At 36.1% G+C, this 26,358-nt stretch overlaps 2 protein-coding genes across 3 annotated transcripts in view; both read right to left on the reverse strand.

Annotated features, from left to right (window-relative positions):
• Positions 1–66: 66 nt before the first annotated feature.
• On the reverse strand, positions 67–3,112 carry C6H2orf66 (chromosome 6 C2orf66 homolog). The gene is made up of 3 exons (XM_076342277.1): positions 2,990–3,112; positions 1,824–2,024; positions 67–313 (listed from the first exon to the last, which is right to left on the reverse strand). Exons 1-2 carry the CDS (start codon positions 3,110–3,112, stop codon positions 1,842–1,844), a joined length of 306 nt encoding a protein of 101 aa, XP_076198392.1. The 3' UTR covers positions 67–313; positions 1,824–1,841.
• PGAP1 (post-GPI attachment to proteins inositol deacylase 1) overlaps positions 3,075–26,358 on the reverse strand; it is a 48,058-nt gene continuing 24,774 nt past the window's right edge. The window contains exons 17-27 of one of the 2 annotated variants that reach the window (XM_076342276.1): positions 25,793–25,859; positions 24,792–24,900; positions 24,383–24,421; positions 23,197–23,290; positions 22,449–22,539; positions 22,037–22,234; positions 18,331–18,463; positions 17,098–17,148; positions 15,630–15,853; positions 15,173–15,277; positions 3,075–3,134 (exon numbers count right to left, since the gene is read on the reverse strand). In XM_076342276.1, coding sequence (XP_076198391.1) covers positions 3,131–3,134; positions 15,173–15,277; positions 15,630–15,853; positions 17,098–17,148; positions 18,331–18,463; positions 22,037–22,234; positions 22,449–22,539; positions 23,197–23,290; positions 24,383–24,421; positions 24,792–24,900; positions 25,793–25,859 — 1,115 coding nt within the window. In that variant the 3' untranslated portion in view covers positions 3,075–3,130. Of the gene's footprint in view, positions 3,135–12,524; positions 14,315–15,172; positions 15,278–15,629; positions 15,854–17,097; positions 17,149–18,330; positions 18,464–22,036; positions 22,235–22,448; positions 22,540–23,196; positions 23,291–24,382; positions 24,422–24,791; positions 24,901–25,792; positions 25,860–26,358 lie in introns of those variants that run through there. The other variant, XM_076342274.1, reaches the window with a different exon arrangement.

A 26,358-nucleotide genomic window follows, 5' to 3' on the forward strand; every position in this document is an offset into this window, starting at 1 on the left:
AATAAATTGAAAGGTAACATTTATTTACCAATTTCGAACAAAGACACTGGGCAGTAGTTAAAAGCACTCTGTTGCACTCCTCATTTATTCACGTTTAAACACACACAATTCTGCTAGGCAAACTGTAGTAGCCAAACATCACACATTTGTCAATAGACAGCAACTGTGCTAATTACAGCATGGCATCAGATTCCATAGGTAAAAACTGTGACAGTGAGGAAAATTTTAAACTGTCAGGTAAGAATTAAAAAGTCAAAGCAGTAATATTTTGCTGTGAAGGTTACCACTTCGCATGAAGTTCAAAAGTTAATGCCTGAAAAAGAGGAAGAAAAAAAAAAAAGTGAGACGAATACAGAAATATTTATATGCAACCAGGGTATGATCCAAACCAAGACCTGGTAACACTGGCTGAAATACCCCAACTGAGTGCAGCAGACCTCTACTTCCAGAAAACAGTTCTGAACACTGAAAAGAACTACTGCGATCATCCTGAATTAAGCAGGACAAATTACTTCCACCAGTCATTTGCTCACTGCTGCTGTAACTTACAGTAGAGCTACAGCATCCTTTCTAAAGTCCCTTTTCATTTATTTGTCATGCACGATACTCATTGTGTGGTGCAATTTTTTTTTTTTTCCTGACACAAAAACTTGGCAAAAAGAGAACTTAGTATTAAAATTTGAGTGCAGTCTTCATTATGATTCATGATAGTAAGAATAGCGGAGCTGTGCTTTTGATTACAAAAAGAGGTGTGGTTAAGCAGGCAGAAAGCAGGACAGAGCCAGAAATCCTAAGCTGAATATTAATTACAAATTAATCTTTAAGATATTGAGTAAATCACCAAAACGCTTAGATTCAAACCTTACTGAAATCTTCCACTATTTGTAAAATGGGAGAACACAATTGTTTACCTTTCCTCAGAATTGCCAGTATTCACTGACTCTCCAAATGAGATATAAAAGGATTTATTTGTTACAGACTATGGTTATGCATAGATAAAATAGCTGAGAAGTACCTGCTATAAATTGAGGCTGGGTTTATTAATAATGCAAGCTTGATCCACTTCAATTTTATTTCATATTTATGGAGAGATGTGAGTAAGTTTGCAATCCTTTTATCAACCTTCAATTTTAGTGGTAGAAATAAGGCAAATAGCATGAATGGACAAAGATGTAAAAGATAATGTATGCTTTGTTAGTGCAATATAGAATCATAGAATAGTTTGGGTTGGAAGGGACCTCTAAAGGTCATCTAGTCCAACCCCCCTGCCATGGGCAGGGACATCTTCAGCTAGATCAGGTTGCTCAGAGCCCCGTCCAGCCTGACCTTGAATGTTTCCAGGGATGGGGCATCCACCACCTCTCTGGGCAACCTGTTCCAGTGCTTCACCACCCTCAGCGTAAATTTAGACATATCCTATGTCTAAATTGTTTTTCTTAATATACATATATCACAGGAAACCATTAGTCTCAATTTATAATTTTACTGATACTAATTACTTTAAAAAAACCTGCATTCTTTATTATCTGTACATTTTCAGAATTCTTCTCCACATGAAAAAGGGGAAAAGAAAGGAGAAAAAAAAAGCATGGTCTATATAGGTCTGGACAAGCACCATGTGTTATTTTACTGAAGTAAATACCTCATAAATCTCTACCTCAGCAATTTTAAAGCAACTTCAGGCAAGAGTTAAGGTACTACATTTTTCATTTCTTCTGAAAAAGAAGTTGTTTTTATACTTCAGACAAGCGAGAATCACTCGAAGCCAAATCTTTCACTTAGTTACATGTAACAACATTAGAGGAAAAGGCATCCTCTTTTACCTTTTTCAGCAGCATCTTTCAGCCTTTGAAATAATTTGGAAAAGAATTTTTCCTTTCTTCATAATCTGCAAATGCAGAAGCAATAGGATCTGAGTAGAACATGACAGGCCTTGGTCCTTCATTGTTCACAGTGAAAGTAGCTGGGAACTTTCTGAGATCAAGACCCCTGCCCGAAAAATAAGCCTGGAGCGTTCTGAAAAACTGAAGATATCGCATATGTGAAAATAGAGCATGCCCAACGGAGATTGATTATTTCTACTGACACAAAGTAGATGTACTGTTTTTTCCTATGTGGGATGAAATCCTCTACTTTGATCATAAAGTGGTACAATATAGGCAATATAATTCAGACATGTCCACTCTGTCCATGGCTTGTACATCTTACGTGTTGTCGAAAGACTACCAACTGTTTACTAATCATCCCTGTTGCTTGTTTACTGTGCTCCCTGCTGAACCACAGAGGATTCAATCTGTATCCCTTATAAAACAGGCACAGCAAAACCCTTGCTGAGAGTAAACAGTACAGTTCTGTTACATATTTTCTCTAAGAAAAATGTTCTCTGAGTTAGCAACATTGGGCAATTGATTTGAACCGGCCCCTTAGATTGCTTAAAAGTAGAAATTAATGCTGCTTAAAACAGTGAGGAAAAATTGTGGGAAACATTTTTTTCCTTCACAAGTTCCTTATAAGATCTTGCAAATGTTCTCTTAATGATATTTTCTTAGCTTTAATTAACTTTCAGGTCTTTAGCCACTATTCACGACAGTGTGTCAGATGCAAACTTATTTGTACTTCCAGAAGATGAAACAACATGCAATCAACAGAGTACACATTTGAGAGAAACATAATAATCATTCCTCTTCTGCTTCATAAAATGAGGGGTTGTATAATCAAAATACATTTTTAAAAACTCAAGCTGCTGGATGGAGATATAAGGAAGTTTTATGCACCACTGCATACCGAGAATGTCTCTTCAGTTAAGGGGTACATCTTGACTGAAGAATGCTCATCCAGTTGTGGTTATTGACTGTACAAAGTGCACCGTTACTAACACTGCATTTAATGGGCCCCTCTTACCTTTAAATTTAGAAGATAAAAATTCTCATGATGGAAAACAAAAAACCCACACAAAACTTAGGCTATCTTTCTTGCAGCATTTCCTTACCAGGTCTCTGTTTCTAGGGTTATCTAGAGGTTTCCATTTTTCTTCTGGTTGGAAAGGAGCACCCTTTGCCAATCCTCTCACAGCCAATACTGTATATAGACCCAGGAGCACCACTTTCCACATGTTGAAGAGATGAACAGACTATCTGTAAGAAGGACAATGAACCAGACTCCTTAAGTCCTACAGAGCTGTCACCGGTAACAAATAGAGCAAGCATGACAATCCAGCGGAGTACTGAAAATAATTTATCCATGGCAAGGAAAATCTGCCTACTGCAGATTATATCTGTGTGCTATCAACTCTTTTTTGTTTTCCTAGTACTAATGTATTAGGAAGAACAAATTATTCTAAAGAAGTGTTTCCTATACCAAAGCTATTTCTAGACACTGGATTCTCTTTTTGAGAGGGACTAGTATGACATTTAACACAAAATACTTACATTTGTAAATTTACATTTGTCATTACATCATTGGCCGATTAGTTACAGCATTAGATTTTTGTGTGCTCCAAGGAGAACGCAAAAATATGGCTTGAGATCCAGATAACTCAATTTTCAAAATTGCATTAAATGAAAGTGTACTACATAGATTAGTAAGTGCAATAATAATACAGCCTGGTATAACATACTAGAGACCCATTTCACAACTTGATTCAAGGGGAAAAAAAAAAGAAGAAGAAATAATTCTCCCTTTCGTGTTCTTTAAAATAAAGCTTACCAGTGAATTTGGCTCTGGCTTGCCCCTTCTTGGTTAGTCTCCTTGTAATCTGTGAACAAACTGATCTCTGCACTTATATTTCTAGTGGACTGTAGGTGGGTGTCAATGACGTTAGCAGGAGTTCAAAAATACAGTAATGATTCCATTTCCATCCATGACATAAAGACCCTTGAGAATTTCATCCTTAATACTCTTAAGACCTGTTGCTATCGAACAGTGCAGTGCAAATTCCTCCTCCCTAAGCCGTATTGCAGAAAATTGGTGGTAAGCCTATAAGAAGTTTAAAACAATTCCCAGCAGAGATAGCAGAGCTGTATCAAAATACTACTTTTAATTAAAAGTAATTAGCCATATCTCTAGAATGGTGACTAACAGATAATTACAGCTGGTTGGATGGTTTTCAAGCAAGATGAGATATGGATCATTTTCCTGATGCTAGAGAGAGAGAGAGAAAAGTAAGCTCTGTTTCAAGATCCAAAATCTTAACAATTTAATGGAAGCGTTGCTTTCCTACCCTGATTTTATCAGCAGTCAATATCCTCCTGTCAGACTAGAAACTAAGACAAAGACTGCAAGGAGGACTGTGCTAATTTACCTTGGCCTTATTTCATAACATTCTTCATCTCAAAGCTGCTCAAATTTCTTGCTTATAATTTCATTATACTCTTCTCTCCACTATTTAGATGATACTTTAGTTAGTATCACATAAAATATATCTCTAAATAGACATGTTAAAACTAAAGATTTTGGGCCATTATCTCACTCCAGATTATAGAGGTTTATTTCTGACTAGAAGCTTTACATCTTTCTTTGGTTTAAATTTTGAAAGCAAAGCAAAAACCCAACACCACCCTTCTAGGCAGGCAAAGTTGTCGGCATCCAAACATCATTAGTAACACAGTAAACAAAATCCTAGCGGTGTTCTTTTCATGACTGCAGTAACATATAAAAATACAAGTCAACTTATCCAGCTTGTATATTATTCTACAGACTTGGAATAAAAAAAAAATTCACACACAAGAAAGAAAGTCCATCAAAGCCCACCAATTACTTTTCGTAATAGACAACTTCAAGATAGGAGACTCATCGAGAACCAGAACAGCAGTAGCAACAGAAGAACTTGTAAAACGGCAGGCCCCAATGTAAGGGAACTTTGTTTGTTGATTTTCTAGGTAGATACTTATTTCTAGTTCAATTTTGTGCATAATTTACCTTCTAAATCAACCAAAAGTAGAAATATGTTCCTCTAGAGGAAATGACAAGAAGGGGAAAAGGCTTGATTTACAGTTTGGGATTAGATTTTAGTTCCTTATTTAGCTTTAAAAAAAAAAAAAAAGCGAGAACAGCAGACAGTTTTCTTCCATCCTTTTTTTTTTTCCATTCCCCTCAATTCATTTGATTTCTTTAAAAAGAAAAAACTGGGGGATACATAGTATATTCACCTAGTAAAACATACCAAAAGTCATCCATAAATTTGAAATAAGTTTTATTACTGTAGGAATTTAGGCAGCTTGGTTGACTGATGAAGTACACAGATATGCAAGAGATTCAGTAAGTGTATATTTTCTGTGAGCTGTCTTAAAAAAAAAAATCCCTACAAACTTGTATTGTTGCTTCCTGAGCTAAAAGTGTTTGAGAAACTGAGTCTGTTTAGACTTAGTGCTCATTTTAATGGGGGGGGGTTGGTGTTGGTTTTTTTTTTTTTTAAAGATAATTTCATTATAGCTCTTTCCTTCAGTGAAAGTCAGATATAAGCGGAACACATTCGTATTAAAATACTATTAGTACAGTTACACTGATTGGACAAAATTGCATCCTCCTTTGATAACAGTAGCTAGTTTAACAAATGCTTTCCAAGCCAGATGTCAGTGTGCTGCCTTTTTAATGCAGCCAAATTCCAGCACTAGGTTTTCTTGACAAATTATGTATATAGACACACATCTTCAGTAAATCAAACCTTTTGAAAGTGGCTATACTAATTATACCGCCCTTATGGCACAGTAAGTAATATTCACGTATGTTTGAATTAAATTGCACTGAAGCTGAAAATGCTCATAGCATTGCTTGTTCAGTTTCATGCAAGTTACTTCAAAAAGGTAAAAATCTTGTTCTAGAACAAAAAGCAAATTTAAAACGAATTAGTTTAGCTGAGAACAAGTTTTATACATATGATGCTCTATATAAACTATGTTATTCACCAAACATTCTCCATTTTATTGCATTTCCCATTCATGATAGCAAGGCAGGTATAACAGCCTAAGGTGCATGAGTTAAGATATTGAGACAAGCTTCATCAGGTATGACCTTTATTGTATTGTACTTGAGATGTGAAAAGTGTCTGTTACTTAAAGCACCGCTCTAACCACAATGCTTTTGTTCACTGTTTTTATTTTCTGCTTAGAATCCCAAGTATTACAAGTTAAGAAGGAAAAGCACCAAACTGCTCCACATGAGTACCTGAGCAAAGACTGAAGGCAAACATTCATCACGACACTCGTTAGCATGTTTGTACAACAGAAGTACAGGTAACATTCACAACACTCTACAGAGTATGACTGGTAAGTGGCACTTTTTGTGAATTACAACCATTTGTACTAATGCAACCATGTTAGAACACCATACAAAAATATACAGAAGTGTTTATTTAGCAGAGCATATGCTATACAGTGTACTCTAAGTCATGCACACTTAGGTAAAAAAAAAAAGACAAAAAAATGAAGTATACACTGCAGACAGGGAAACCATCAAACAAAATATGAACATCCCAGAGTAGCTCCCACTCGAGTTGCCCTCAACTTCAGCAAAAAAGTACCAGTATCTAAAACCACAGTTTTTAAAGATTCTGAGATTTCGGCTTTCAGCAATTTCAACATTAGCTGAAGATACCTATTCTCCAAGGTTTTCTTAGCATCTCACAAGACAAGGACTTTGCCAAAGCTTGTCACACATTGCATGATCTGTATCTGAGAATTCAGTTATAAACATTTTAATAAGCACAATAATTTATCATAGCATTATCCAAACATTTATAGATAAGACCCTGTCAACATCTCTAGAAACCTGTAACTATTAAGAGCTAGCTCCACCTACAATACCAGACTTACACTAGCTATATAAGAACTGAAAACAGAGGAAGACTTAAAAACATGTAAGACAGGTTGCTTGTGAAGCGATAGATTTTTCCAAAAATTACATGTGTGTTCTTCAAAGTTTTAAGTCCTCTTAAAACCAAACAAACAACAGCTCCCTCCCTCCCCACCAGTTACCCAAACCAGGTATTTTGGCCAACATTATTCTGTCTTTGTGCTTGGAAAAACAATTAAAAGTTAAGTAGGGAGTCAAGTTACTAGGCCTAGGTTACACAGGTTTTCTAGACTAATCACCATATATAAAGGCCTTAAAGGTAGCTCTGCCCTCTCAATGATTTTAATACTAGAATATTCCTGTAGCTAAGAAATCAGCAATGGCTAGGATTACTGAAACATCATCATCACAAAAGAAAGAAGAGAAAGTTAGGTGACCAGAACGAGAGTTTTAAAAGTCCTAAACTAACATACAGAAGGAAGTAGCAGGGAAGACCCAAAAATTGCATGTTATCTGTTGTGCCACAGCATTAGCAATTTCATGGCAGCCAGGTTCAAGTTAGTTCTCAATAAAAGAAGATTAATAACTTTGATTTGTATTGCTTCAAACAGTTACTGTGATCAGCTGACATGCAGTCATTTTGTGTGCATATCTAAATATGCACAGTTCAATGATAAGCTTGGAGATGGCATCTTTATTCAAGATTCAGTGTTACAGAGTACTAATACTGGAGAGGATGGGGAGAAGTCAGAATTTTGGGGGGGTGGGGGTGGGGGTGTTCAAAGCGTACAAAGAATCCTGCAGAGACACATAAGGAAAGCCAGTGGTGGCTTTTCCTGAGCTCTTCATATTAAAAAATATTCATAAGAAATCCTTCTACTATATCAAAACAAGATTTCAAGATCTTGACTATTTCTGGTTTTCTTTAATGAATTGAGAAGAACAGAACGTATCAACCTTTTTTTTCCCAAAAAAAACCTTTCAGGGTTTTATATATGAATAGTTTTCCTAAAAAGTGGAATTTGTTATTCAAAACTTCTGGAGCTTTAACACAACCAACCAACCCCAGCCTCATCTAGTTTTCTTCTCACGCTGGCGTAGATATTGATACTCAATGGCTTGAATAAAATATTTTGCTTAAACTACAATTAGAGGATTTTTTTATTTTGAAGAAACTAAAGAACAAAATTTTTTAAAAAGAATTTGACACACAGACTTCGAAGTTGAGACAGATATCTGAGACTAGTTTTCCTTCCTTATTTTTCTTTTTGTCACAATAAAAAGACTTGAGAAATTAAGGTCAGCTAAAGCTTTCTGACTTTGGTTGGTGCGATTCAAGCCACAAATGTACTGTACTTGTCACAAATCTTAATTTCTGTAAGTGTAGTAAAAGGGGGTGAAAATAATTTTTTAAAAGTATTTTCCCCAAATCAAGTTTCAGTATGATCCACACAAATATTTTGGTCAACTTCAAAACTCAAATATAAGGCTACAGAAGTCCACAGGCTACAGTTAAGAATGTATTCATTTACTGGTTTAAGGCACAGTATTTTTTTTGCTCTAGAAAGCTACAAGTTTAAAGTCACAGTGAGGAATTTCACGTTTCAATTTTGGTCTGGCACTCTAATTATATCTGTCACATCTACTACTTGTAGACTTCTGTAAAATATTTCAGTTGTCAGGTGCCGCAGTCTCAAATACTGTTTTCACACTCAAAGTGACGTAAGTGGCAAATACCGAAGCCTGAATTGATCCCAAAATAGTGCACTTGGCATTTTATAAAACTGAACATCAACACACTTGCACGTTTGATACTTGATATATATACACCCTGAAATTATTTAAGTTGGAGGGAAAAAAAGTCTTTGCTGGTATTTCAACAAACATGCAAAACTTCAATAGAACAACAGTCTACAGGACAGCCGCTGTGTATCTTCACTAGGTCAGTCACGGTGCCTACTATTACTGTGAACATTATGTTTTGTACTACAGCAGAAGGATACTGCCAACCAAGGATAACTGTGTGTGGAAGGAGGAACTGGAACGATGTGCTGCAAAATTACAAGTTTGTGTGTGCCATTCCTGACTTTTATAGACACAAAATTAGCTCTGATACCACACAGATTCCTACAAAATCTAGATCGCAACCTGCCAATAACTGTAGAGAGGCCATGCTTACAAGATTTGTTTATGACAGCGTGAGTAGCAAAATCTGTCTCCATTTAAGAATGCAGAATGAGACCCTAAGTCTTAAGCAAAATTAAAGTTAAAACATCACAGCTTTGACTCAGGTTTTCATGCTACAAGGCAATAAGCACATATTTGAGGCAGTTACGTGCTTAGATACCTGAACAATTGAGGTGCTGGGCAGATTTGCTTAAGTAAGAGCTATAGAATTTTCTCCTTAAATGCTTAAAATATATTTTTAAAACCAGTAATGTTTATTAACAAGATGAAATTTATAGATTTCATTTAAGCTTTAAGATAAATGAGCTGATTAAGAGCTTTGAATACATTCTTCCATGAATAAGAATATACATCAGAAAAGATAATATTTGTAAAAGGTTTTCAAGTAAACTTTTAGATATTTTAAGGATTCTATTTTGAATACTAGCTTAAAGTTCTGGATCTAAAAAAAGGTAGAAAAACTATTTTACTTTAACATAAAAATGAATCTGTTTTCAATTGTCATTCATTGGCACACATTTCCAGAGGTATAAAAGAGCAGCGTGTAGCTTTGGTGACAAAAGTATGCCTCCCCTAAAGGAATGGTGATGAAAGTTTTAATACTTCTTAACAGTACAGTGCTAAGTGCTTATAAAAGCTAGCTTGATTATCTCCCAGAAAAAAAGAGACGTAAAAAGTCAAAGCTATAAATTGTGACTGACATTCATCATGAAATGGAAAATAGGCATTCAGAATTTAGTCTGTTTTACAGATAACAATTTTCTAGTACCTTAGTGACTTAAAACAGCAGCACAATTATTGTACAGACACTATAACCGCTTCCAAAAACATTTTCAGTAACTCAGAGAATTGAAGGTCTGTAAATGGCTGGGTTTTTTCTCAGTATAAGACAAGTCTAAACACACTCACCACTGTATTGAAATAAACTTGTTCAAATGAAAGCTTCTCAAATGTTTACATTTATCCACAGGCACATAATAGACTTTATTCTGTCCTGTCAAAGCTTAGGCAGATGTATCAGATTTCAAAAAAAAGTAACAAGTTCATAACCTTGTTACTGGCAAACACATGGAGAATTAGACTTCATATCAAATACCGATGTGTGCAACAATGCTTTTTGGTTTTATTTCAGTATCAATATATTTTATATTATTTTTTTAAACACTGACTTTATAGGTAGCCCAATTAGGTTATAGTTGAAAAGTTCACTTAAACATACAGGCAGTCTCTATGTCTTCTGCAATATATTACTACTACACTGTTTAGGGTTTTGCTGCGTTATTTGTTGGTTTGTTTTAAAACTTAGCAAATTAGTATTTTGGAATGAATTGCTACATGTACCAGCTCACTCAAAACCAAAATCAGAGCAGAACTCTAAATATTAGAAATAATATTAACTTAAATTCCAGTTACTGCCATTTTTTTTGAAACAAAACAAACAAAAAGAAACCCCAGCCAAAACCCCAAAAAAACAATCCCCCTTTTAACAGGATGCTGAAACGTGACATACTGCAACCAACTTTTAAATCAAAACTGAAAATACCACCTTTGGACAACATTCATTCGTTCAGTTTCAAGGTACATTTGGTAATTCCAGTTAAGAGGTAACAGTTTTTTCTTACCAGACAAATATAGACCTTTTATGAACTGTTAGCTACAGGTGTAGCTATTATGATTGCAGCGTGATAAGACTATGAGGAACACGTTTGATCATATCAACCAGAAAAGATTATAGACTTAAAGAGCAATTGAGGGTATGGAGATGTCACTAGAAGCTTCTCATTAAATCTCCCCCTGCCCCTGCCAAAGAAAGATTCTGCTGTATGTATATGCTGTACCTAAAATTAGTACCTACATTTGGTACTCTAGGTTCTTACCCTGTTTTTTTTTTATTCTGTTTCTGATAGGTTATAAAAAAAATATTAGAAAAGAGCCACACGAATAGTTATTTTGAATGCATCCTGAGGTACAAGCCAAAAAATGGTCGCTTAATCTCAACCTAAATGCTTGATTATGTGGCATAATCTCCATCGAGATGTGGTGAACATCCACATGGATAAAGAACAGTGGGTTTGCAAAATTAATACCTCAACTTCTGAAAAAGGAGAGAACAACAGAATTTGGGTCTGCATGTTAATAGAAATCTTCCCTTATAGAGCAGAGGTCTAATCCATTACAAGTTAATTTTTGTTTTGATCCTCTCTCCCACACAGTCTAGATAATCTAAAATTTGAAAAATAAACTGGAATTTTAATTTAGCTAAAGGTACTAAGAGATATTACAATATATTTGCCTAAAGCTGTTTTATAAATGCAGCCTACTCATAATAAAGGATATTTCAGTAATATTTTTACTTCCTCATACATGCAGTTAAAACTATATTGGGTTAGCCTACGTTTCTGCCGAGATTATAATTGTGAACAGCAGCAGAACTAGGGATTCGCATAACAGAAGCCTCTTCTCCAAAAGTAACAACAAATAATCATTGTATTTTACCTGAAAAACAAATTTTAGACTGTTATAAAATCTTGTCCTTTTCAGAATGGCAAGTAGGATGAATTGTTCTCTGGACTTGTTCTAATCCTATCCCCCTCCATTGATTATACAGAAAATCTAGTTGGGATTAGACACCTAATCTCTCAAACAGCTGAAGTTACACAGTCCACAATCATTGCAAAATCCAGACGCACATATCTGGGAACAGTTTTCATCTAGCAAATGACACAGAATGCATATAAACCCGAAGTAGCAGTAAGACTTCCTCTCCTTCCCCCAGTGAAGGTAAACCATCTCTGAAAAAAGGGAGCGTTGAGGAAGATGTGATAAATTCTGTCATCTGGGATCTCAGACTCAGGATTATATCTATTCCTACCTCCAACTTGAAAATCAGGTAGGAATCTATGCAAGATTCTGTAACCCATTTCATGAAGAGTGATAACAACTATCAATACAATTTCCAGTTTTAAAAATATTAAATGAAAAAATTGGTGTTATTCTATGCTACTGTAATTCAGTAAGTTTCACATCGTGGCAGACTTTGGAAGCTATCAAAGCTACTACATGCAGAGACTGTTTGCTCTCCTTATTCTGATTATTATTTTATTCCACCAAGAGCTCCAACAAATGTATTTGGGCATAAAGAGCCCACTAAGATGGCAAAACAAAATCAGAAGTAAAATACAGTAGTAAGCCAAAAGGACCACGAAGGCCAAGGAAAATTATCTTCCATAGAAATTAGATCCTGCACATTTCACAGACAGCCTTTTACCAGCCCCTATGCAGTTCTGCCACCATCTTTCATTCACAGCCATTTGAAAGTAGAAAAACTACTCTATTCGTCTATGTCTGAACAGCAATTTTTAGGTTAAACCAACCGGTGGATTTAGCTACGAGTATATTTAGACACACAAATTATCTTATATACATATACTGTAGCATACATTTGATTAGAAAGTATCAAGATATAATCTATTCAAATAATTTTTCTGATTTACAAACACTATGTATAATCTAATCTTTTTAAAAAAAGGTTAAGACTAGAATACCAGCACATAGATTACTGATAACAGTGACAATCGTTTGGTTAACTACAATAGACTTACTCAGTTAAAGCAGTTTTAATGACTTTACTGATAACTTGAACTGCTGACTTGGATATAAGCAGACAAAACACGTGCTTACTTCACATTTGTCCTTCATTTTGGAAAGTCACTGTGTGAATTAAGTCTTTCCAGCCAGCTCAAACGAATTGACCCTAACAACACGCTAGAAGTAACTGAGGCACTTTAGGCAAGATTAATGAGATACGATAAAATTAATGGGTCAGGCTGGCTCTACTACTATATCAAGAATACACTTGATTGACTGTGGGTAGCAGATTTCCTCTTATTATTCGTATAAGATGATTGAGCTGGCCTAGTATTTCCATAAGAAGATAACAGGTATCTCGGACAGAGCGGAGACAGCTAACACAGAAGCAAGTAGTAGGCTCATCTCTACACAGAATCAATACATCACTTTAACCTAATGGCTACTGAGATTTCTTCTGTTGGCAAAACACATACCCAGGGGACAGAATTCCTTACACATAGCTATTTTAGGCTTTATTATAAATGGCAGTCACTGTAGCATCTAGGCACTAAGACAATACTTTATATGGAGCTAATAATTACGGTCAGTATTTCCCACTATTACTAAGAGTTTGTCCATGTGAGGAAGTTAGCACTGTATGGCAGGGCATGAATTTACAGTGTTGTAACTATTCCATATTAATTTCATGTATGGACATTTGTTATAAGATTGTTGATTCTCCATTTACAATAGGAAAAAAACCTGCCTTGCCTACTTGGAAACAGTGTGGTACAGCAACTGCACTGTAAACTCACACCATACCCTCAATGTTTGCTAGCTTCTACGTATGGACAAGGTCCAAGGAGTAATTTCAGAATTGGCAAAATTCCAGAGAAAACTGACAATGTTTTAAAACAACATTACAGCAAATTGTTTATGAATCTGCTGGTGTCCTTCCTGAACAGAAAGCTACACAGAATATTGTTGTTTTCTCACTCTCACAAAAAGTAAATTGTATAAGACTTTCAATAATCTCACAAATGTTCAACTCACACTGCTTGAACAAAGATTTGATAGAAGTAACAGTTCTGTATAACCAGTACATTCTAGTTTGTCTAGACACAACTGTGGCAGCTTTTAAATGTAGCATAAAATGATTAAAAGTATACTTGGCTGTGTAGTTTTTGTGATAGTCACAGTGTGCTTGAAATGTATTGAGTTTTAACCAGCATAGTTTAGACCTGCAAGAGATGCAAGTTCAGAACATACGCACTGTATGGCATAGTGAGTAAAAAAAGTCTGTTTCAACAAAGAAGTATAGTGAAATATCAAAGTGTCTACAAAGCAAACAGAGTATTGAGATGTTACACTGATATGATTTATGTGCTTACACACACACACACACAGTTAATTCACTTAATTTTCAGTCAGGAAATAAACACCATGAAAAGATTTCTAAGCAACATGAACAGAACCACGAACTTTTCATAAAGTATTCACAGTTCTGTCCTCTTTCCCACATAATGTAAACTACTGATGATATTAATCTAGGCATTTCTTTGTTGAAATTTGCCCCATCTCCAGTGTTAAGTTTCTAGGCTGCACTGTTCTTCCTATGTATAACGAACGTTACACAATACAACACAGCACATGTAGAAGAAGAGAAAAGATTACAAAGTGTGGTACTTTGTATAAATGCATTCGTCCAAAGGCCAACATTGCAACAGACAAAGGGAGTGGAACTTTGGCTGCGATCTTCAAGAGTTTACTGTAAGAATATAAAGAAAAAATTGCCATTTTTGTAGCTATACATGCAGAAGGTGTGCAAATACCATAGTTCACTTTCTTTTGAAAAATAATTTATAGATTTCAAGGCTTTGTTCATTTTTAAAACGGAACAAATAGGTCTAATGGGCAGCAACAATTGATGCATAAGCAAGAGCAATTATTCAAAAAGACTAATAAGTCATTTAAAAATATTCTTATACTAATTTAGAAGTAAGTTCTCTGTAACAAAGAAAGATTTCATGTTTTAGATCATTTGAGTTAACAGGTACTGGTCAAGAGGATAAACTACATCGGTTATTATTCATTGTCTTTCATGAGGTACTGACTAATTTTATAACTGAACAAGAAATGCTCTACCTGTCAGCAAAAACAAGTGCTCAAAACTTCTTAATCTAGTAGAAAGCACACTACATTTCCACAAAGGTGCCCACAAGGGGGAGTTATAAGAACATAACTATAATGGTTTAGAATTCACTTTTCCTTGTAACTTTCTGAGGATAATTGCTAAACGTATTAGGATTCTGTAACATTTGGAAGCATTCAATGAATTATGAATGAAAAAGTCACAGTTAAAGAAGTCTTTATGCAACTGATTGTTTAGATAGCAAATACTTCATTTAAGTCCATGTGGTAAATACAGGTGATTTGCTCCACTTAGCTGAACTACAGGTAATTTGCATGCATTTTACCTAGTCTAAGATTTAACCATATGAGTTCATGAATCTCTATGTAGGCTGAACAATTACATGTCTGTGCAGCATAAATTAAGTTTTACCACACAAATGGAAGTAGTAAGAAAGAAGCAGGAAGACAAAAACTGGAGATTAGGCTACAGTACCTTGATTTCACTTCAGAAGTACTTGAATTCATGAGAATTTCTAAAATGCATACGATGATAATAGCTGTAGATCTACATGGATCAGGATCAAGTCTAACATTGTACCTGCAAAGAAACGGTTTAAAAAGCATGTTACTTCTAAACTAGGCTACCAAATAAAATCCAAGTTGGGAACAAGCATGTACTGACAACAAACATACATGAAATGTATATGGCATCACAGCCTGATTTTAAATCCTTTCTGAATCATTACTTTCTTCAACATATCACTGATTCACTTAACACCTACTTATACCTAACACAAACCAGACTGCATAGGAAAAAACAACTATAATTAACAGAAGTGTTTAATACTATAAGGTAGCTAATAATGTAAAGAGTCAAACGTTTGTAATCGTTATTATCTTCAAAGGTTCATATTCTTTTCTTCCACCTTAATGGCAATTTAAGAAGTTACCTGAGATTTTTTAACCAATAAATTAAAGATGGCAAGTTGAGCAGCACAATCCATGTGAATAAATTGAGAATTGTAACATGCATCTTAAGACTGTTAACGGCTTCAGCAATTGTTGTACTGTTGGAAAGAGATTGCTTTGCTTCTGAAATGCTGTCCATCGAACTCTGGTTTTTGACTGTGTGTATACTGGAGTTCTGTGAAGTTTCTTTTGAGTGGTCTGAATCCTGAAAATAAAAGACAGAAGCCACAAAAACATGCACAGGCTTGTAAGAACCCATGCTGGGGGAGGAGGAGGGAAAAACTATCATGACAGTATCATACCAGCTCTGATTTAAGAAGAAAATTTGCAATTTATCCCTCAAAAAGCCATCAAAAGCGAAGTTCAATAGTTCAATTTTGAAGCATCTAGATTTAACCAGAAATTTCTCATACACTAATAGTTTATATGTCTTTGGAAGAAAAGAACGGAAAGTGGAGATGCCCTGACACCAATGCAGTGATAAGAAATGGAGTTCCTGGAAGGAGGAAGAACAGAATAAAAGGGGTAATAAAGCATGCAGGTGAAAATCACAGATCATCAAAAAGATACAAGAGGTAATGCAACTGGGAGTAAAATATTATCTATGGGAATAAGTAACAAAGACAAACTAATGAGTTGGCAGATGCTAACTTCCAATGATGGAAAAAAAACCCCACAAATGAAACAAAACAAAATTATATGGAGATGAAAGAAGAGAAGGAGAGGATTTAAAACTAAACACAAAAAACACTCAAAGAAACCCAAACAAAACTGTCAACAACTTTTTCTGGCAGACTGTTTTTTTTAACCACGTTCTATGTTTGCAAGTAAGAACAGGTAGTTATTATATGCTTGTGTCCACACCTGCCTACATCTTCAATCCTATACCTTAAAGTAACTGAAAAAAGAAACAAAATTCACAATGCATGAAACCCAATGCTTCTTCACTCCTTTTTAAACACAGCTCCCAATTTACTGCAGTCTCAGTCCATATCCGTCTAATAAATCGTATTTGTCATCTCCTGATTAAAAAACACCTAAACTCCACAAACTACGTATCCAGAAAAGATATTTACTTGTAGTATAGATTATTACCTAGAAATTAAATTTATTTCTTTAGATAAGGCATGCATAATCAAATACAAAAATTTAGACAAAAACTATTGTTCTCTAGGTCTTCAGAGACTAAGTTTTCTTCTTAAATGTACTTCAGACAAGTTCACACTGCAGTGATCTTGAACAGTGAATGCAATAGTCGTATGCGATGGAACAGGCTACTCGTGTCCTGGCTTTTCTTTCACATCATGCACATAGTAAGTAAACTACAGCCATCCAGTCATGACAGCACAACCTAATAGTACCAAGGCAAGATGATAATAATTCATAATGCATAGGTTTGCCAGACAATTTTTGGTCACCGTTTTGAACAGAAGCAGGAAACAGACTTACCCCATTGAGCATTTTTTGTTCTGCTCTTACATTCACATGCAGTTTTATAACCTGTAAGATAAACAGTCCAGCTTTTTTAGTAATGTTTCTTCACACAAAAGCTGTAGTATAGAAGAAAAAAATTTTGGGGCTAATTATTTTTTGTCCCTTTTTATAGCTAGATGATTCTAGGGCTCCAATGGAGCTGCAATGCAAGAACTCCCTCTGCCTTTTTTATCAGCAGCATCCAAAGCACTCTCTTAAGAAAGTATTTCCAAGCACAGAGAGAAAACTCACGCTGCTCTGCTTTCTCCTCTTCCACTGTAGTCGACAGAGAATACAGAGTGGAAAATCTGCATATTCCTCACCTCCTCCTGCTAATTCAGTTCTACTTCACTTTCTGCAGAAACCCATAAACAGGCCGCATAGGAGAAGTCCCATGTCAGATATTTACTGCAGAAGGGGGAGTAATGTCAGCATGGGAACGTCCTTCACAGAGTAAACTTATGCCACAGGGAGTTCAATTAGAGATAGCACTCTTCCTCAGGCTGTGCTTTCAGCTGCCACCTACCTGCTTCAGACCACCTGTAAACTGCTCTGCTTTGTGCCCCTACTCCCAGATGCATGCTCCAATGCTTCCCCAGTAGCTAAGTATAGTAGATGATTTAGCAGCTATATAACCATAGGGTGAATCAGTAAGTTAGACGCCCTGATGCAAGGAAGACCATGGAAACTGAATGGCAGGGACTAAATATGGATCTTTGTGGCACTATCCAAGGGATCAGATTAGACGTACAGTAAGACTATCCTAATTCTACAATATAAACACCCTCCTTCCTTTTACTCCATATAGATTTGTGAGAAGTCTTTGAAAATAGAAAGTATTCTACAGAACATTCCAAGTCCTCCCTTTGCTAAAGTTTCTCTTCAAGGGAATTATTAGTCTTTGGTTTTATAACATTACCTATCCATAAGTTAAAAATTGCAATTATATGCATTATTGTAGTGGGCATATGGGACCATACATTTCTTTGGAAGATGTGTTATCAAAAGAAGAAAAATACTTCTAAAACTTACAAGATCGTAAGAGTCTGATAAGTTAAAAACCCCACCTATTTCAAAAGAAATATTATTATTTGCATACTTAAGTGTGAAAAATGCTAATCTGTATTTTTACTTTTAACATGGGGTTAATTCAAACCATACGAAATTTTGAATTCAGTTATAAATTCAAAGTGTTTAGCCTTTCAGTACCTTAAACAAGTATTGAAGATAAATAATGAATACAGCAAATGCACCACAAGTCGTCCAGCTAACCAAAGCAAGGGATAACACCCCACAGAGTCTTCTGGGTGTAATCAACTTATCTTTTTGAGGTACAGTAGGTCTAAAAAAAAAAAAAAAAAAAACACACCACCAAAACCTGCTGTTACACTTTTTAACATCAGACCTACAAAGATCAAAGAATAATTCTGTTTTGTGAATGACTGAAAAGAATAAATTGTTCCTGAATATTGATTAAACACTGGAAAAATAAAGTTAAACGAATTTTAACATACATACCAACTGCTACATAAGCTACTTTGCAAGAAAAACTTTCTTATCAAATGAACTAACAAAACAATCTTACACCTAGAATGTATGTCTGTAACTAACGTATTATTTTTACATTATTTGGGGAACATAAAGGATACACTGGTGAACATAAAACATTAGATAATGCTAACTGTAGATTTGCATCAGTCACTAAGTTCTTCTGTTCAGCCCAAGAGAACGAGTATCTTATTACTGCACAGCTGCATCATGAAAGTGACTCCTACTACAAATGTTAATGCACTGCAGTGTTCAATGATAGTACAGCAATATATAAGAATAAGCCTCCAAAAGATTAATTCTGTGACAAACATTCTTCCCAGACAGGAATTTCTGCTTGCTAACAGCCTGAGAGACACAGAAAAGCTTATTTTAAGTTTCTGGATTCCAGCTGATACAACTAAGAGACAAGCATGAATCTGAAATGACAAAGATGAGCTGAGAAGGTGTGACCTCCTGGTTAACAGGGGAGGTCCTGGACGACTGGAGGCTTACCAATGTGACGTCCATCTACAAGAAGGGCTGGAAGAAGGATCCGGGGAACTACAGGCCCGTCAGCCTGACCTCGGTGCCAGGGAAGATTATGGAGCGGTTCATCTTGAGGGCACACACAAGGCATGTGCAAGACAACCAGGGGATCAGGCCCAGCCAGCATGGGTTCATGAAAGGCAGGTCCTGCTTGACCAACCTGATCTCCTTCTATGACCAGGTGACCTGCCTAGTGGATGAGGGAAAGGCTGTGGATGTGGTCTACCTGGACTTCAGTAAGGCCTTTGAAGACAGCCTTCAGAAGGCTGTCTCCACAGCATTCTCCTAGAGAAGCTGGCGGCTCATGGCTTAGACAGGTGGACTCTTTGCTGGGTCAAAAACTGGCTGGATGGCCGGGCCCAGAGAGTTGTGGTGAATGGAGTTCAATCCAGTTGGCAGCCGGTCACAAGCGGTGCTCCCCAGGGCTCAGTTTTGGGGCCAGTCTTGTTCAGTATCTTTATCAATGATCTGGATGAGGGGATCGAGTGCACCCTCAGTAAGTTTGCAGACGACACCAAGTTGGGCAGGAGCGTTGATCTGCTCGAGGGTAGGAAGGCTCTGCAGAGGGACCTGGACAGGCTGGATCGATGGGCCGAGGCCAACTGTATCAGATTCAACAAGGCCAAGTGCCGGGTCCTGCACTTCAGCCACAACAACCCCATGCAACACTACAGCCTTGGGGAAGAGGGGCTGGAAAGCTGCCTGGCGGAAAAGGACCTGGGGGTGCTGGTTGACAGCCGGCTGAACGTGAGCCGGCAGTGTGCCCAGGCGGCCAAGAAGGCCAATGGCATCCTGGCCTGTATCAGAAATAGTGTGGCCAGCAGGAGTAGGGAAGTGATCGTGCCCCTGTACTCGGCCCTGGTGAGGCCACACCTCAAATACTGTGTTCAGTTTTGGGCCCCTCACTACAAGAAGGACGTTGAGGTGCTGGAGCGTGTCCAGAGAAGGGCAACGAGGCTGGTGAGGGGTCTGGAGAACAAGTCTTATGAGGAGCGGCTGAGGGAACTGGGGTTGTTTAGCCTGGAGAAAAGGAGGCTGAGGGGAGACCTCATCGCTCTCTACAACTACCTGAAAGGAGGTTGTAGTGAGGTGGGTGTCGGTCTCTTCTCCCAAGTAACAAGCGATAGGACGAGAGAAATGGCTTCAAGTTGCGCCAGGGAAGGTTAGATTGGACATGAGGAAAAATTTCTTTACTGAAAGAGTGGTTAAACATTGGAACAGGCTGCCCAGGGAAGTGGTTGAGTCACCATCCTTGGAAGTATTTAAAAGACGTGTAGATGAGGCACTTAGGGACATGGTTTAGTGGGCATGGTGGTGTTGGGTTGACGGTTGGACTCGATGATCTTAGAGGTCTTTTCCAACCTTAATGATTCTATGATTCTATGACAATGAGGGGAATGCGGTGGGGAGGAAGTGCACTAGAACTATGAAAAAGTCTGTACTTCTTGCATATTCATGGAATATTCCAGTACTAAAATAGACACTGAAACCAAAAAGCATTATTTGGAAAATACAATTTTAAAAGCCTGTGCAACAAATACTGAAAATAACCACAAAAAGAAGACTAGCTAACAAGAACAAAGAATTCCACAGACAGCCAGTGACAAATTCTTTGCTGATGATCATATCAGATCATTTCAGAATACAGAGCAAGAGTCAAGTGAATACTATCTACTTTAGAGATATTTATAGAAAACAAGTTGGGTTTTTTTTTCCTCAAGAAATTCAGGAGTAGATCAAAAACTGTGTAAGGTACTAGAACTGTGTAAGGCACTATACTTTCAAAATGAACCAGCTGACTTGCAGGTAGGCACACAAAATCTTATTTTCCTGCCTCTATCCAAGACATTCTCAGGGTTTGCAGGAAACAAAAGCTTTAATGAAAAGAGTATGAATTGAGCTAAAACCATTAAAAATTTAGTAAGAGTAGTTTCAAAACTTAGAAGTTCATCACTTCGTCACTTAAAACTAATACCAAAGCATCCATTGTAATTTATAAACAAGATGGCTGAGAAGAAATAGCTGACACCACATCTATTATTTGGTAGAATAAGTCCAGAAGTGCTAGTGATGAAAAAAGAAAGAGTTCATTTAGCGGATATTTCCTGAGTAAAGAGCATCCCAACCAACTTTCTGGAGACAAAGAGTAGGCTCAAATCTAGCTGAGGACTGTTATCAGTGTCAGAAGAGTCAAACCATTAAAATAGCTAGGCATGTTACCCAATCTACTAATTTATGCTTTCAAAATCTTTTTTATCTTCCTTGCTTTTTTTAAAGCCACTTTCATATTTGAATACTCATTTGTACAAGCAAAAAACATTCCAGTGTTCTTAGACATGATCTATAAAATTCATCAGTCTTGTAGAGTGAAATGAACATCCAAGAAGTTTGTTTTACAAACCTGTTTGTATTCTTTAATGCAGTTTATCCAGTATGAAAAATGAGGAATGAATTGCAATGCTTATAGTCCCTTTTCTAAATACATACATTTATTTTTTGAGCTGCTGAAAAGGGAATAGTTCAGTTGATTTCTTTTCCCCAACAAGCTTTCCTCAAAAACAAACTGAAAACCTTTATAACAGCTGGTGAAGGAAACAAGAAAGCCATTTATGTTCCCTTTTGGAGATGTGGACTAAAGAATATCAGGCAACCCTCATACTTCATTAGTACTTAACACTGACAAACCCAGATGTCTAAAATCATGCATGAACTGTATTGCAGAATTCAATCTGCCCAAGCATTCACACTGAAGCAAACGGAAAAAAATGTCAGGGTCACAGTCATCTAAAAGAGCATAATTATATAGCTTTTTTTTTTTTTTTTTTTTTTTTTTTTTTACCTAATCAGAGTTAACCATAAGGAAGAGAAGAGTCTCAGAGATGTAGAGAAAAATACTCCACTCCAGTAGGCAATGCCTGTCCCAAAGAGAAATAGAATCAGGGACACAAGGGGGAACCATGCATCCCGACTACTCAGTACAGCAGCATCCACCTCTGGTAGTGACAGTGATTGCCATATCTCTCTAAACCAGTTAAACCTGCCAAAAACATGAAAGCAGTATTACTTATAATTTCCAATTGCCATTACAGTAAGATATCTATCAACTATTCGTCCTACTACAGCCTTTCAAACAAAATCACAGTCAGGTATTCACAATGACTACAGATAAAATAATATTCCTCCCCACCAATAGTTTTACTGAAACTTCTGTTTTGGAAACTGCTTTAAATAAGTAAGTTATGCAAACTCACCCCTGCAGAAACACAACAATGCTTATAAGAGGTTCTACTTTGTAGGGTTTAGCTGTCCTAACTAGTTCAAGGGAAAAGTCTGAACACTGGCCTAGAATCAAGAACAGAAAGCATCTATAGTTATTATTTTGTCATGAACTTTAACAAAGAAGATCCACAACAAAAAGTAAATTCAGACAAAAGGTTTGAAAGTTTACTTTAAAACAACATAACCATGTCTTATAACAGTACTGCAAGTCAGCATACTTCATCATCAAGGCCCTTATTCACTGGATCACTCATATTAGGTAATATGTCACAAGAGGTCCTAGAGAGATTACAGAGTTTATTACAAACACCACCTGAATTTAAATAAAAATTCATTTTGTCTGAAGGTATGTCTAAAAGTTAGTCTGCAAATCTCATCTTCATGTCAGAAAAAGTGTTTTGTGCATATTAACAATGTATTTTAAACTTTTACATGTATTTTTAAGTAGACTTCTATTAATTCAATCATTCGCAAAGAAGGGACTACAGAGTAAAATAATAAGGAAATATTCTGCTACAACACAACCTTGGAGAACTACCAACAAACAAAAACCGAAACTGAAGAGCACAGATCCAAGTACTTGCACCAGATCAATGATACTTAGCTTAAGAAATTCACAACAACATTCACACAAATTAGTTAGTCTTTCAACAGTAAACTGCATAAGTAATTTCTCTAAAAACACTTGTGATGGGAAAAAAAAAAATTCTAGAAAGCTACCTGTTGATATCAATGTGCTCAATTGTCCTCCATAAGTAAGAAGAATATTAGAAACAATATAGACAGGAAGAGAGCCAGCATGGAACCTTATTATCTGAAAGACAAGGATAACTTTTAATTTATATATATAAATATATATTTAAAAAAATACACACACAAAATATTATCATGAAGCCAGCATGATAATGTGATTAGAAAAATCTTTCTTAAAACATTCAAACAGTTTCTCATTTTGATGCATAAGAATTTGATAACCACCATTAGCAATTAATGTTATATATGGAAAATACTCGGATCTCTCAAACGGCTAATCAAACGTGTTTTGACAAATGACCAAATTATAAATGAATGCTTTTTTCCAGTCAAGACAAATATTAAAAGAATACAGTAACATGTTAATGGTGTTTCAGTAAAATAAATTAAAAAATTAAAAGTAAAAGGCCACTTTCCAAGCAAAACCTGCATATAGTTATATATGCTTTTGGGCAAAGAATTTTTGGAAGCAATTTCATGTATGTTTTAATTGGCTTCCACTGTCCCAAGTCATGATTAATATACCAATAGCACATAAATTCTTCTAAAATGATAACAAAATGAAAAATCCTTGATATAAATGCATACATTCAAATAGAGAAACTTGCCAGTAAAATTCCAGCACTACACTTACGTGCTTGCGAATTACTTTGTAGAATCAGAAAACTGCAGATGGCTAGTCTATTTTTACTGACACCCATGTCAAAATGTATTCTTCATTGATAACCAAAGAAAATTTGTTGAGAAGGGGCATATGGATCTACATAGACTTTTTTCCTAACTTTTAGTTGATGCCAAATGTATTTTAAAAGTTTTAATGCTACTGACTCATCAGGCAAGAATGTGAAACTGACCTACAGTGTCATCCCTTTACAGATATTTGGCTAACCACAAAGCCAAATATCGAACATCTACATTAGCTCTTTAGAGCTAGAGGGCTTTTCTACTCCTCTGAAAACTGAGGCCTGACATTTATCCAGATGGGATGCCTTGCCAAGTGACAAGGTTTTAAATGATCATTGAATAGTGTTCCTCTTGGCATCAAGAAGGAATCTGAAGTGCCATAGTAGGGAAGGGAGGAAGGGAAAACTTCTATAGATGCCACTGACATTAAAAAAACCCCCAACAATCTAGTACTAGGAGGTTTTCTTACTTGCCCAAGAACCTGTAAAAGTGACGTCTTCAGAGTTACCTTGATACAAAAAGAAATATTTTATTTTATACAATGGTAAGCATAAGTACAAAACATTTTTATTTTTAAAAAGCCAACTTAAGTATTAGAATACAGTAATCCCATAACTAAAATGTACAACAGCTTACTACTGACTTTTTAAAAACAAATGCTTTAAAGTTTTTCTGAGAAGTGAGAGCCCAACTTCCAATATTACTCCAGCTGTTCCAAAATACTTGTAACATGCACTACATTTACAAAAAGGCCAAACAGCCCACCTTTAGATTTGCTTAGTATTTATTTTAATTAGCTACATGTTTTAAAAGACTGAATTACACAAAAAATTATACAGCAATGCAAACTAGCCATGAAATAAATTTGTATTACTCACTTCATACTGACAGTCTGAGGAAGAGTAAATATTTAACTCTGGAATCCTGCTGTCATTTTCAGGCTGAGCAATATGCAGTTTTGCAGAAATCTCAGTAAAAGACGGAACTCTGAAACAGCAACTTAATTGGTAATTGTTGTCCTTATAATCAAAAAAAGCCAAACATGCCTTAGTCTTCAACAAGTGCACGTAAAGCAGATCTAGTACACCAAGTGTCACCACAAGCTATGAGCGGAATGGTATAACAAGCTTGTTTATCCTATCACAAAGAACTACATAACACTCTCAATCCACTATCCTCTGAACTATCAAGGGGCACGGTGCTAATGAAAACAGACAAGTTTATCATTAGTGTATGGACTGCCTCACAGAACATGTAAATATGCCGAGTGACAAGAATGGGAAGGACAGATTCTCAAGAATACAATTCACCTTCCTGCAAGTATTACGTTGTTAAAAAATACGGGGGGGGAAGGGAGGTATCCTTAAGACCTCTAAAATAAACAAGGAAGACAGTTTTCCAACCATCTAAAATAAAGTCAGGTTGTTCAACTGTGATTCATGAGCAACACATATTTCAAGCTGTATCATTTGATTTTGTCAGGACTATGCTGCTGAAGCAACTTAGGGCTGCTGTAGCAACTTAGGGCTGCTGTGTGATCCAAACCCTAGGTTATGGGAAGAAGCCAGCACCCAGAGCAGCCTCTATTCCCCATTCATGAGGGGGTCAAAGATCATGCTGAGAATTTCAGACCAGCAAATCTGACTTCCTTTTTGAGAAAATTAGTGAGAACTATTAAACAATTAATAGATAATTCTTATTCTGAGGAAAAGTCAAACAACTTTGTCAACACGGGCAGAAAGGTAAATGAGGAAAAGATGCAGAAGCCAAACACTTAAGACTGGAAAAGTTGTCTCATATCAGAAATATTACCACACCAGGATGCAAACATTCTTCAAAAACATATCAAGAAGTAAGTTATAATTGTTAAAGTCCTTACTTCGCTACAATTATTGAGTCTTCATGTGACCAGGGTATATGAAGTCTGTAAACACTAGGTTTTCTTTCTGAAACGGAAGAGAATTAAAAAAATGTAAAATTAATTAAGAACAAGATGTGGCAATTGTCTCCAAAAACTAAAATGCAAGTAAAATAAAGGTGGCATATAGATCACTATACAGAATCACTGGGCTTGCGGTTACATTGCAATTGACATTGCAATGCAGATCAGTGCAGTTAGCATTGAACAAAAATGACATTTAACAACTCATGCTGTTACAGAACAAGACAGCAAGGCAATGTTTAAAGGCAGGACAGTTATGAGAAAATGTCTGGTTTTCAATACAAAGCTGTAACCTCAAGCTAAAAAAAAGTGATGGATTTATTTTTTTGAAACAAAGTCCTTTAGCATCCCATTCTGTTTAAGCTTCAGTAGCTCAACATTCAAATTGAAGTCCCATAATTAGAAAATAAAAATCCTAGCCAAATGTACTATTCTTGAGAAACACTTTCAACATAATGCAGAATCCTCCTGGATTCAACTTCCCTTTGCTGGGAAGGAGGAAA

Source organism: Aptenodytes patagonicus, chromosome 6 (genome assembly GCF_965638725.1).
Source record: "Aptenodytes patagonicus chromosome 6, bAptPat1.pri.cur, whole genome shotgun sequence".
In the NCBI taxonomy this organism is placed as follows: domain Eukaryota; kingdom Metazoa; phylum Chordata; class Aves; order Sphenisciformes; family Spheniscidae; genus Aptenodytes; species Aptenodytes patagonicus.

Excerpts from the sequence above, each read along its gene's own strand:
- C6H2orf66 (XM_076342277.1), bottom strand. The coding sequence starts at position 3,112 with ATGTGGAAAGTGGTGCTCCTGGGTCTATATACAGTATTGGCTGTGAGA. Across the intron at positions 2,025-2,989 it reads ACCCTAGAAACAGAGACCTG|TTTTTCAGAACGCTCCAGGC; the intron begins GTAAGGAAATGC and ends CGATATCTTCAG.